Raw genomic sequence first — 13,665 nt, forward strand, 5'->3', positions numbered from 1 at the left:
TATTACTGGTAAGTATTCTTTACTTTGTCCAGTTGTAGTCACAAAGGAAAATGAAATTCTGGCCAGTTCTAAGTGTTTATTTATTGTGGAAGCCTTTATTGGAATAATCACAGAAAAATCACAAGTTACTATTTTTAACTTTACCCATTATTACCAATGGGAATTTCCATAAGCTTACAACTTTGCTTCGTGGTAAGGATAGGATAGGACCACATTCACACTACTACTATTGTGTCTACAGGTAAATAAGAATTATTTCTAACTAAATCATGTCATAGCTAAGTAGTTTATTATAAGGAATACATTTTTGTAGTATAATAACCAAAGCTATATTGTGACATTTCTAGGAAAACATCAAACATTATGAGCAATTCCTAAATTACCCATTGAATGGCATGTATCACCTACAACAAATGCCAGGGAAAACATCTCTTAAAAATGAAGAGCTAAGTCTTCTCTCTTTTCCTGTTGCAGGGGCATACAGGAAATGCAGAAATGAAGTTTAAAAACAAGACCTAAGGAACTACATCATTACTGCTAGGACACTCAGCTCATTTTATCTGCGATAAACCAATGCATGTACTCACCACTGTTACTGTTCTGCAGCTTCAGTTTACTTTTCTCTCTGGCACTCCGGCTGAGAACGCCATTAGGTTTCAAGTCTTCCTCGGCCTCGCCTCTCCTTTTCTGCAGGTCATTTTGCTTCTTTTTATACGTTGGCTTAGGCTGCCGTTTAGTCCTTTGCTCTGACTTGCTCTCACTTTCATCTGAGTCTCCACTTTCAGAGCCAGACTCGTAAGTTCTTTTGGCTTTTCTCCTACTGGCTTTATCATCTCGTCCATACTTCTCTCCTGTGACTCTGCTGTCAACACTATTCTGTATATCATTAGATGTAGAGGCTATTAAATTGACAGAACAAGGCTTAATAATTTCTGATACAGAATTCCCTGAATTTTCCATTTTGTTAGTATTTTTATCTTCTTCTGAATGTCTGGTGAGCCAGGCCTTCTTCAGTTTAGTATGGTAGTTGGGTTGACTGGTCTGGGCTGCTGGCCCATTTCCTACAGAGATTGCTTTGTTACTTGCACAAATCATGGTGCTATCCAGGGGAAGAGAGGCTGCTGCTGTCTGATTTCTCACAGTATTAAGTTCAGCCTCACTGACATTACTATTTTTATACTGAGCTGCAGCCAATGCTGCCTTGTGCTTTTTTAAATGAATAAAATCAGTTGTGCCTGAGAAGCCAGAGCTAAGCTGAACACCACTTCCTGTCTTACTACAGGCCATAGTGGCTGGCTCCGTGGTGCTGACTTTGCATTCCTTTGTTTGTGCCACTGCCTGACTGACACTTTTTGAAGAAGTACATTCTAAGGATGTAGAGGCCAAAATGGTATTTGATAACGAATAAATTGCTTCTGAACCACCCAAGCTGGAAACACTGGTGGTAGTGGCAGCAGATGTGAATACATCTGTTTTGGTATTACAGACAACATTTACAGCAGACATGACTGAAACAGGAACACTACCCTGGGAGATAGCTTCGACATTGTTTTCAGATTTCACATGAGCATTTTCTAAATTCACATTTGGTAGAATGACTCTTCCAGTCTCTCCAGCTTCTGGTTTGAGGTAATCTGTTTTACTTGCCCCAGATGAAGATCTTTCACAAACTCTATCTTTGGAAGCTAACGGTACAGACGGCACACCATCAACTTTTATACTAGAAGGTGGACGGACAATGACAGATGCCACAGCACCCTGTGACTTCCCACTACTTTTTTCCACGGGCCACTCAGCTTTCTCCTTGCTGAGGTTGTTGTTAGACTTCCACATTTCTGTTATACTCTGATCAGAAGAACTCTTAAAATTTGCCTGGGAGTCTTTTGGCTCAGGAATTAGAGTTGGAGGCTTCTGGGATTCTTGAACTTTGCCGCCAGCGTTCACTGGCATCACTGGGGTCAGAGTTGGAGGGGAAAGGCTACTATAGCTACTTTCCTTTCTTTCCAAACTGTGATGGATTGGTGGGTGGAATACTGGAGCCCTATGCAAAGCAGGCATACTGCGCAGTGCATTGGTAGAAGAGACGGTCAGATGGGTAGGACTTCTACAATCACTTCTGAAAGTTGTTACTGAGTGAGATGCAATCTGATGCGGAAGATGGTCTGGTATCTTGCCTACTAAACTTTCACTTTCTGGTTGGTGTTTAATCAAAGGTGGAGGCTTTGAAAGAGATGATATATATGAAAGAGATTGCGGATTGGCTGCTGCAGGAAGGTTATTATTCTGTTTTTCAGTGTAAATATTTGAAGCTTCTTTGGATGGATATGATCTTGGTGGTTCGTTGACCACACTATTAGATAATGTAGTGAAATAGTTACTTTGGGGCAAACTCTGAGGAACCGAGTGCTTCATCTTATAAAGCTCTGACACTGAGCGTTCTATGTCTTTATCTTGTTTGATGACATGACTTTTAGGACTAGAAGACGATGGTGCTACTCTGGAGTAATTCTCTCTTTCAACCTCAGGCCCCTTGATTTTGGTTGTAAATGGGGCAACATCAATACTCTCTTGAAGGATCCGACGATGTTCCTCCTTGTATTTGTTCAATCTCTCTCCAGTCTCCTGGGATGGCCTCGGACCCACAAAATGCCTATGCAAGTGACAATCCTTTCCTCCTTGTGACCTATTAAGATCCAGGTCACTTTTCACTGACGTGGATGCATTACAACGCAATGGTTCCAAGAAAGCTTTCCTCTCCAATTCTCTACAAAGAAAATACACAAAGATTTCTGTGGTCACTTCTTTTTATACAAAACACAAGAAGGTTTTTATGAAATGTTATTCTATTATGAAAGCTTTGTTCAGTCTCTAAAACTGGAAGATACACCAGTATGACAAGAACAGAGCCACCTTTAGTGGCTTGCTCCTATGATTACTTACAAGGCTGAGGCAGGACGACTGCATGAGTTTGATGGCCAACTGACTCAACAAACCAAAGCACAACGAAAAGTGTATCTTCTAAGTTAGTTCTGACGCCAAGTTTAAATAAACTATTTAAAAAGTGCATTGAGAAAAATTATGAAAGTCAAAGGTATTTTGTAAGTTTTAAACACTGGTGAACTTACTCTTTGTGGTGATCGACTAAAGTTTTTGCCACTGGCGGACTGGAATGCACTGTAATTTTATGAGGTCGATGAGGCTCTGCACTGGAAGGTCTGACAGGAATGTGACTGAGTAATCCAATACCATCTGCTGAGGTCACAGGAGTAGGTTGATGTAACCAAGGACTGGGAGAATTCTATTAAAAAAACAAAAACAAAAAGGCTAGACTTTAGTTATTAAAAAAAGCTAACTTCCTGAGCTGAGTATGCTGTCATGTACTTAGTCCCAGTACTCAGTTTTATAGCAAGACAGACCATGGTATTTTTATTAAGCCTGACATATTTGAAAATGAATCTGATGAGAAATATTCAATTCTTTTTTTTTTTTTTTTTTGGTTTTTCGAGACAGGGTTTCTCTGTGTAGCTTTGCGCCTTTCCTGGAACTCGCTTTGGAGACCAGGCTGGCCTCGAACTCACAGAGATCCGCCTGGCTCTGCCTCCCGAGTGCTGGGATTAAAGGCGTGCTCCACCACCGCCCGGCGAGAAATATTCAATTCTTTAACCAACATTAATCATACGAACTTTCCACATTCTATTGAAAACTAATTAGCATTAAAATAGTAACTTCTAGAACTATTCCTTCACTAAAAGCAGATCTTCAGTTAGGCCTAATTTTATGACTTCCTATGATCCCAACACCAGAAGAATCTGCTGCTCACAGCAAAAGCAGAATGTTAGCCCTAAAACATTGTTCTACTGGAAGAAATTATAATCAAGTTTGTCTGTCAATTTTCCCCATATAACACTTAATTTTCTAAGAATTTATGCACAACTCCCAGATCATTACATTTAAGGCCTAAACGTGTTCCACTGTATTCTATAAGCCAGATACCAACAGGCCACTAAAGTTGGAGATGTGGAAGCATAACACAGTTATGTTTTCCACGACAATATGCTGCCTGTCTGTTGAGTTAGTATTTATATAGTGACAGTGACATATACGTTATACCCCATACATGTGATTACATGTTTAAAAACTGTTTTCTATACTGTGACTCAATATAACTCAAGAGTATGCTTTGTAAATCTATTATCAGGATTGAGTCATATACCAGGAAAATTCAAACCACCTTTATTTTGACTAAAAGGAATAAATCTTATAACTCACAACAATAATACAAGGGTAGCATGTATCATAAAGATAGCTTAATGGTAAGTTATAGCTCTAAACCTCACAAGAGAATAGTGCACAATGATGCACAGAAAAAAACACTTAAATATAAAATGATACAGAAGGCCATAGTTACATAAGTCTCAGAAGTCTTGAGTCACAGTAATTTATGACTATGATGAAAGCTTTTGCCTTATGAAGTACCATTTAAAATGATTTCCTAATCTAGTGGCTTCTGCTTACATTGTCTGATCACCCTGATCACAAACATGAGGTTAAGAGATCTTTCTTTTGTTATTTTAATTTACTTTTTTTTTTTTTTTCGAGACAGGGTTTCTCTGTGTAGCTTTGCGCCTCTCCTGGAACTCACTTGGTAGCCCAGGCTGGCCTCGAACTCACAGAGATCCGCCTGGCTCTGCCTCCCGAGTGCTGGGATTAAAGGCGTGCGCCACCACCGCCCGGCTTAATTTACTTTTTTGCATAATAATTTTACATAAATAAATAAAAACTTGACTAGCATAAAACATTTTCTGGTTTTATAAACAGTCTGTTAAGTCCTTGGATCATCTCTTTTACAGAGTTTGGAATTTATGAAAGGAGATTCAAATCCATTTGCAACCTCTTGGATTCTGTGTTCCTCTAGCCTATCTTTGTGCAATTCCAACTATATTTTTGGCACACACACACACACACACACACACACACACACACACACACACACAAAATGGGTACATGGGTCACCAGGCTTGCTTTAAATTCTGGTGAAGTAAAAAATGTGGTTAGTGATCTTCCTTGACTTAGATTATGTAACTTCTACATCTCAATAGGACTTAACTGATACATGATCAACGGCACATGATCAAAGATGCAAATAGAATCAGGACCCCATCTCAGAAACAAAATCAAGAGGGATGTACTTGTGATTATGGAAGCACAACTCTAGAACTAAAATCTTACCAATACTAAATGTGCCAGTGTTGGGGCAGAACAAAATTCTAACAATCACTGTTAATTTTATTAAAGGAATCCAAAGCTCATACAAAGGCAAACTAAAGGGGAGTTACTTAGAATAAACCACAAGAAATATCTTTCAAAATTATTAAGATTGCCATCTGCTTAGTTGGTGTCCCTCACTATCATCAACCATTATTAATTTGGGATTAATGATCTTGGTGACCTCATTACTACCACCTAAAATTACAACAGCTTTTCTGACAAACTTTTGGCACCATGACAACCATACCTTTGTCTACTGTCATTTCCAATGCAATGCTAAATATACACACTATTATTCCTGAAATAAATGAGAAATCCAGTAGCACTGGTTTCCAAATCATCACTCCCAACATATTATGCATCTTGCCCAAAACATAGGCATGGAAAATGTTAAGTTTATCCTATCTTCATGGAAACACTCTTTTAAAAAGCTAAATAGTGAAAATAACTCAAATGTCCACTGACAAAGAATGGATAAAAAAATGTGGCAGACTCAGTGGTAGAGCCCTTGACTAGCATGGATAAGGCTCCAGCACTAATGAATGAATGAATGAATGTTTGCCTACCTACTATGGACACATGAAATAAAGTAAAATGCAGCCTTTATAAAGGCCATCTATCTGTCTCCTGTGTCAATATGGATGAGCCTAAAGGACATACTAAACAAAGTAACACAGGTAAGAAGAAAAATATTAAGCGAATCTACTTACATGAAATGTCTATAAGAGTAGAAAAAACAGAGAAACTGAAAGTAAACATATAGTTATCAAAAGCTGGGAGGAAGGGAATTAAAAGTTGTTTTACAAGGTAAGAAGTTTGAGGGCTCTATATTGTTCAAAGATACTTGACCCTAGGCTGCAAGGTAGCTCTGCAGGAACCTGCCTTCATGCCTGGCTGCCAGTTAGATTCCCAGAAGGCACGTGGCAGAAACAAAGCCAACACCCACAGTAAATTGTCCTGAACTCCACTTGATGACTCACCATCTCACACATACAGGATGGATGGGTGGACAGTAAATAAATAAATAAAGAAAGAATGAATGAATGAATGAATGAATAAATAAATAAATTTAAAAGACTGAAAAACATGACACTACATTCCTGAAAATGATAAAAATGATCAATTTAGTGCTGCTTTTACTGTAAGCAAGGTGGTATTTAACAGTCCTAAGGTACACTTAAAGAGTACGCTGGGTAGCACAAAGGCCAAGGTTGCTTCATGGTAGGAGTTTAATAGTACTATCTATTCCTTTACTTTTTTATTGATTGTGTGGCACTACTATTAGTGCACAGTTATTTGCTGGTGAAAGCACATGGCATGAAATAGTGTGAGTCCTATCCCACCACCTTCTCCAATCTTATGCACCAGCAGCTTTGCAAAATACTATGAGTCTCTAACTTTGAATGGCCTTAAAGCATGCAAGGCACTTAAAAATTCAAACTTTGAAACAGCCAATGAGCATAATCCAAGGGCTAAAATAATATCATTTCAAGAAAAAATTTACTTATATGTATTTTTAAAAAAACCTTAATAATTACACACAAATTTTAAGCCTGTACTTTCACTACCAACATATATACCAAAAATCAGTCTAACAGATACTATGATCTATGAAAGTTAAGTCTGGTGAGGTTATTAACCAACTGCAAAGACAACCAATTGAAAATCTGTTAATAGTTTTAAAGTACCTATAGAGGTTAATTAACAAATACATGTTCAGGGGGAAGTAACAGTGTCACTTACCCTCCTTAATGAAGCTTCAGCATTAACTGCATTTTCTGGGTGAACCCACTTAGAAGAAGGTAGACCAAGTCCTGAGTATGCATGTGTTCCATTTGGATATTGCCAAATAATTGGATAAAGTCCAAGCTGATTATATGAAGAAGGATGGGCTTGTCCAAGAAGATGAGGTGACTGGTGTTGTAACAACTGTTGCTGCTGCTGGTGTGCTAGTGCTAAATGGCTCAAGCTGCTGGCATGAGCACTCTCTAGGCGTGGGTGGCCACCAAGTAAGGAGGCAGTAGGCACTCCAGGTAACACAGTGGGAAGTAAATGAGGGTGATGGACAGAATGGTGTGGACCACTAGTGAGAGGGTGAGTGTTAAGGGTAGGTAATGGAGTTTGACTAGATGACCCAGCTAGTAAGTGGGATCCTGGTGTTAAGGCAGGGTGATGGGTACCTGGGTTTAAACAGGTTCTATGGGATGAGGAATGAATAGGGAAAGGATGCTGGCTCAAAAAAGGTGAAATGTGATTAGCTCCTGTTTCTGATCCAATAAGAGCAGGATCCCTATAAACTGTGAAGTGCTCGTTTTTGTCAATGATTAGAGGGCTCTTCGTAGTTTCTAGTGCACTACCTCGAGTAGGAACTGGGTGGAAAGTACATCTGGATAACTCATGTTCTATTTTACTGGCCAGCCTCCTCTCACCAATAGCTTGACTATTCACGTAAGCAGCCTTAGACTTTACAGAGTCAGGAGAATGAGTAATCTTGGCTTTAACAACTTCAGGTGAAGAACTGGATTTTGTCTTCTGAGTATCTACGGAAATAGTTAGTTTAGATTTTATAGTTTCTGGGGGTGGACTTCTCTTATGCAGCTGATCTTCTGTGACAGAAACTGTACTTAATGAAGACATGTAAGAGACATAGTGATTTCTCTCTTTATCCACATCTCGGTGATCATTTCCTGAAGAAGTATTTATAACACTTGATTGAGTTAAATCCACTTGCACAACATCATTGACCCAGCTCTGGTCAGAATCTGGCTTTGCTGTTTCCAGGTATTTAGCATTTGAATGTTTAGAGTCACTAACATTAGGATCCATGTTCTCAAGTGTCTGGAGGCCAAAAGTATTTGAATTTTCCTGAGCCACCCTCTCTAAATGAGTGTCATTTTTGATATCCACAACACATTTGGGTGTCGGGGTTCTGGATACTAACTTGTCCTTTGGTAATAATTCCACTGCGTGTTTGTTTTCCATATTGCACTCTTGAAGAACTGAATCATTAGGATTATGGTCAGCAACTAGGGCCTGTTCTGATGAACGGAGAGCCATTTTTTCTGGAAGGTGGCCATCCATGGACTTGGGCTTCTCCCCATTTTCATGGGTTCTATCTTCCTGCATTTGATCCCAGGGAGGCTGAGCATCTACTAAGGTCTCTTCTCCCGCCTTCTCAGCGACCTGGGATTTTCCCTCTTCTCCATTGAGCTTTGAAGTGATTTTATTTTTCAGCTCATACTCTGGTGTTTGCTCAGAGGAATTATCACTCACTCTTTTACTTGCATTCTCTGAGTCACCGCTCTCGGAAGCGTCTGAAACATTGTCAGTCCGAAACCTTTTCACGTTAAGTTTCTTTTCATCCATCTCAGGGCTCCTTCTTTTATTTACCACATGCTTGTTTTTACCTTTAGGATTTTCTGTAAGATGAGAAAGATAACAGTTTTATCTTTCATGATCAATAAGCATACTTTAATGAATTTTTATTCATGAGCATGCCCTTAAAAATTAAAGTGGGTCCAGCCAGGCATGGTGACACATGCCTTTAATACTAGCACTCATCATACATATCTCTGTGAGTTTGAGACCAGCCTGGTCGGTGAGTTACAATACAGCCAGGGATGTGCAGTGAGACCCTGTCCATCTCTCTCTCAAAACCAATTTTTAAAAAGTGGATCCTACCTCCTCGTGCTATGTAATCATATTTTTCTTCCTTCATCTTCTCATCATCAGGTGTACTGCTGTCTGAACCCTTCCTCTTGTTAGGACGAGCATTTCTTTGTTGCTGTTGCTGGTGTGTGTTTTGTTTTGGTACAGCAGCTTGAGAGTTCATTGCTGGTCTGGGACTATTTGCTTGAGCACGTGTATAATGACCCTAAAAATAAATCAACAGTGATTACATTACTATTTGATGTTGAATAGTCTAAGGAAAAGTATTTTGTAAAACTGCATTACTAATAACATACATACGTGAACAGTGTTGATATTATGACTGGCACGAGACCTGCGTCGTGATGTAATGCCAATATTTTCACCTTTTAACAAAGAGTGAACGACATCATCTAGAAAGGTCATTTGAACCATAGAAGGATCGACATTCTGTGGTTCTAGTACCTAATCCATGACACAAAACAAACATTAAATCTAACAAACTGACCAGCATAACATTAGTACAATTTCTTTACTTAGCTGAACTATTTATAAATCAATTTGGGAATTCAAATTTGTAAGATACCACCTGCTCACATAACCAACTTTAATTACAAAGGATAAAATTACCTTTTCCCTTTTATATTCACCATAATTCTTAAAAGGAATTCATCTCAACTATGAAATGTGATATAAGAACTATGTGTTTTAAAAATGAATAAGAAACTATTTGGGAAATATTTATTATTGGTGAGAAGAAAAAAACTGAAGTTTTAAGAAAGTTAAGTTTTAATTTAGGGGGGAAAAAAAGGCTAATCAATTAGGGACTGATTTTTGTCAGTACTGAAATAAATGTGAAATCACCATCACTTCCTGACCTAAAGTAGCTTGCTTCTATGTAACATCAGATGCATTTAAATTTATTAGGGTTATATTATCAGAAATGCTATATAGTGTCTACTACCTTGTAAAAATATCCTTTTCAAAGGTTTACTTGAGAGGCTGGGGTTGGGGGTTAGGAGTAACATGCACTCAGCACACGCAAGGTGTGTTTAGTATGTGCAAAGCCCTGGGTTTAATCCCCAGCACCAAAATTGCAATTATTTACCTGATCATTCATAACGATCATGGTGCGGGTGAAGAGATCATGATGAGTAATTATGCCAGTAAACCACTGGGTGGCAGAATCTTGTCTATATACTCTCACTCTGTATCCATTTAAAGAATAAGGACCTTAAAAAAAAAAACAAAAACAAAAACAAAAAAAAAAAACAAAAACAAAACACAAGGGATATCTTAAATGAAGACACTTCCCATTTAGGTATACATAGGAATTACCTTTTAAAAGCAATAATGCTCTGTGACAGATGAGTTAGAACTTGTCAGTTTTAAAAATGTCTTAGAAGACAAGTATCTTTTATCTCAGAATGTGACTCATTATAGACACAGCTACACAAAAAATATTTCTGCAATCATAAACACAATGTAAAGCCATAGTGGTCTAGAATACAGTAAGGATGTAAAACTAGTTAGCCATTTTTGGGAAAATGAGTTCATGTCTGAAATGGGAAAATAATTTGTAATTTGATTAATGGGACAGCTAAGAGAGGCTGAGTTGTAAAGCACAACAGTCTTATACCCCACACTGAACACAATCTGGAGTCAGCCAAAGATAAACAGGGATTATTAATACTTTATTCTTTTCTTCCCTAAGGTTGCAAGTAAACAAAAAGTTATTTTAAAAACTTGACTTGGTTGTATCATCAAAGTATAAAGTACGTAGGGAAAGTAAAAATGAACAGACACATCATCTAACCACAACTGAATTTTTCTGGATCTCTGGATTTTAAAAAAAATTTTTAAAATCTCTTTAAATGACAATATTAAACACATGGAATTTGGAACTTCCTTTTTTGCATCTGTAACAAGAAACTGTCCCTCAACCCACCCCAGGATAACAACAGTATGGTAGCTTCATTTAAAAAAAAAAAAATGGATAGAATAAAGGTGATGACTACTGGACAGGACATGATTAACAGAGGCCTGAGAGTCACTGGGTAGGAGACAGTTATTTATGTTGAAAGTCTCCATGAGGAAAGTTTAAAGAGTACTTTATACTAAAAATTGGTTAATACCCAGATGATCTGTTGTTGTACATAAGGACAGTAAACAAAACAGTTACATCTTCAAAAGCACTGCTTATTAATACTTAATGACACGAATTTTTGTTTGTTTTGTTTATTTTTGAGACAGCATCACACTATTTAGTGCTGGCTGTCCTGGAATTTAATTATGTAGATCAGGCTGGCCTCAAACTCACTCCAAAGTGATGGAATTAAAGACTAGCATGAGTTCCAAAGACTGAGATAATTATGGGAACTTAACAACAAAGTTGTATTCTTTGCATTCAATAGAACATCAATAGTTCAAGACATTAAGTCTTAATTTTAATCCAATTTCATGGAAACTTTATATTTACCGTATGATTTTACTGCTATTCAAATAAACTACCAGGAATTATAAAGAAGTTCTGATTTGAAAATCACATGTCAACAGACAACCCTGTAACTTACTAAACAAAGGAAACAGAACTGAAGCTGTATTGTGATAAATGCTGTAGAAGGTACACACACACTTATCAGATACCAACAGCATTCTTCAAAAGAGATCAATTACGACTCTGGGCAGCACTACACTGCAAACAATGCTTCTTTTTCCAGGAAGCACACACCTTGAACATTCCACATTATGAAAATTTCTCTATCAACAAAACAACTATGTAGCTACAATTCCATGTATAATAAATCAGTGAAATTAAGAACTTCATCAAAATGTCTATGGTTTGCCAATTATTCTCTAGCAGACTGCATACAATTAAAACTATTAGATTACAGAAAACTGAGCAATCAAAAAAGAAAATAAGTTGGCTCAGTTTCAAAAATGATGTGTAACTTCAAAATAGATACCTTGCATAAAAATCTCCTGGACCTTCTGTTCCTTCACCCAGACTTTCACTTCTGCATGCAACTGTGGATTATCCCTGAGTATGGGCTTTAGGCTGTCAATGTCGTCCTGAAATTATAAATAAAAAGAAAAGGGTCCATAACACTTTGCCAACAATAGTACTATAAATTACTGTCTTCTATGTTCTAAGCATATTAGCAAATTCCTTAATATAAAAGCATAAACTCATAAGCTAGTTTCCTTAGCAACTACAACAATAAAGCATAAGAAATTATTCTGTAGTGAGAGTTGATCCTTGACAATTACTATCATATTCAAAAGTGGCACCAAACAACAAAAAATTGGTACCATAAATCTTGTTACTAAGAATGTCTGAAGTTCAAATTTCTGTCTATCAATCCCCTTATTTATAAGGCAGTTACTGATATCAGCCATTTACCTTGATAGGCTTTTATAAAATATGATACTTTTTTCCTACAACATTCAATACTTGCAGTAATGGTGGTATGCATGTGCAATTTCAACACCCAAGAGGAGGCAAGAGGTTAAAAAGTTTAAATAAAGCTAGCCAGAGCTACCTAAGAGACACACAGTCTCAGAAGCAAGCAAAAGCCAGACACAGTGACTCATACATTTCTAGCACTTAGAAGGCTGAGGTAAAAGGACAGCTCCAAGGTCCAGGCCAATCTGGTCTGCACAGTTGAGTATGAGGAAAGGAGAGAAAAGGGGAAAGGGAAAACTGGAGAGGTGGCTAGGCAATTAAGAGCACTTGTTGCTCTTGTAGAAGATGCAGGTTTGACTCCCAGCACCCACATGGCGGCTTGCAACCACTTGTAACTACAGTCCCAGGGCATTCAAAGTCCCCTTCTGACCTTACAGAGCATAAGGAATGCACAACAGACACACACACACACACACACACACACACACACACACACACACACACACACACACACTATAATTTTTTAAAAACCTACAATACTTTTTAAACCTTTTAAAGACATGAACTATAATTACCTATATAGAAGATTTTTTATTTTTGCTAATGCAAGATATATTCATTTTTTCCAAAAGCTAGTCACTCGGGTACTGAAGGAATAGCACTCCTGGTGACCACCCCCTCTTTCTATAAGCTACATCCTGTTTAATGTCCGTTATAACCCCTAGCAAATGACAAGTGGAAGAGTTCAAGTCAGTAATATTTCCCTTACTAAGAAGAGTAGAAGTTACTGTTGTCACCTTGACAGATGATTTACCTGGAGAGTGGCCTCTGGATATGCCTGTGGGCAATTATCTTGACTGCATTAACAGAGAAGGGAAAAATCTGCTCCCTGTGGGTGGCACCATACAACTGTCTGGATCTTAGATTGTATAAAATGAATAAAGTATCACACACCCATTGTTCTCTAGTCTAAATTATGAAAGTGATGTGAACAGCTATTTCAAGCTCCTGGCATGTTGGCTTACCTGCCATGAAATATGAGCAGGATTAAGCCCCCTTTCCCCTAAGTTAATTTTGCCAGGGCACTATATCACAGCAACAAGAAAGTAAACTAAGACAGAAACAGAAAATATGGAAACGGGGCTGTGAATGTATCTCAGTGGCAGAACACTTTCCTAGCATGCCAACCTCAAACCCTATGTAATGGCTCATCCACGTACTGAGGAAATGGAGGCAGGAGAACTGCATTGTGTTGTGGAATATTAGCTTAAAGTGTTGCATTTGTTTAACTCTGTGAAGCTGTGTTACTTTGCCTGTCTAAAACATCTCATTGGTCTAATAAA

General features: G+C 37.9%; 1 protein-coding gene across 6 annotated transcripts in view; it reads right to left on the reverse strand.

Annotated features, from left to right (window-relative positions):
- Jmjd1c (jumonji domain containing 1C) overlaps positions 1 to 13,665 on the reverse strand; it is a 182,351-nt gene that overhangs the window by 30,195 nt on the left and 138,491 nt on the right. For 5 of the 6 annotated variants that reach the window (XM_052744805.1, XM_052744807.1, XM_052744803.1 and 2 more), the window contains exons 4-10: positions 11,883 to 11,988; positions 10,025 to 10,149; positions 9,238 to 9,381; positions 8,950 to 9,142; positions 7,012 to 8,687; positions 3,126 to 3,298; positions 588 to 2,764 (exon numbers count right to left, since the gene is read on the reverse strand). In XM_052744805.1, the coding sequence (XP_052600765.1) occupies positions 588 to 2,764; positions 3,126 to 3,298; positions 7,012 to 8,687; positions 8,950 to 9,142; positions 9,238 to 9,381; positions 10,025 to 10,149; positions 11,883 to 11,889 (4,495 nt within the window). In that variant the 5' untranslated portion in view covers positions 11,890 to 11,988. Of the gene's footprint in view, positions 1 to 587; positions 2,765 to 3,125; positions 3,299 to 7,011; positions 8,688 to 8,949; positions 9,143 to 9,237; positions 9,382 to 10,024; positions 10,150 to 11,882; positions 11,989 to 13,665 lie in introns of those variants that run through there. The other variant, XM_052744808.1, reaches the window with a different exon arrangement.

Source organism: Peromyscus californicus, unplaced genomic scaffold (genome assembly GCF_007827085.1).
Source record: "Peromyscus californicus insignis strain IS unplaced genomic scaffold, ASM782708v3 Scaffold_19__1_contigs__length_69161282, whole genome shotgun sequence".
Classification (NCBI taxonomy): Eukaryota; Metazoa; Chordata; class Mammalia; order Rodentia; family Cricetidae; genus Peromyscus; species Peromyscus californicus.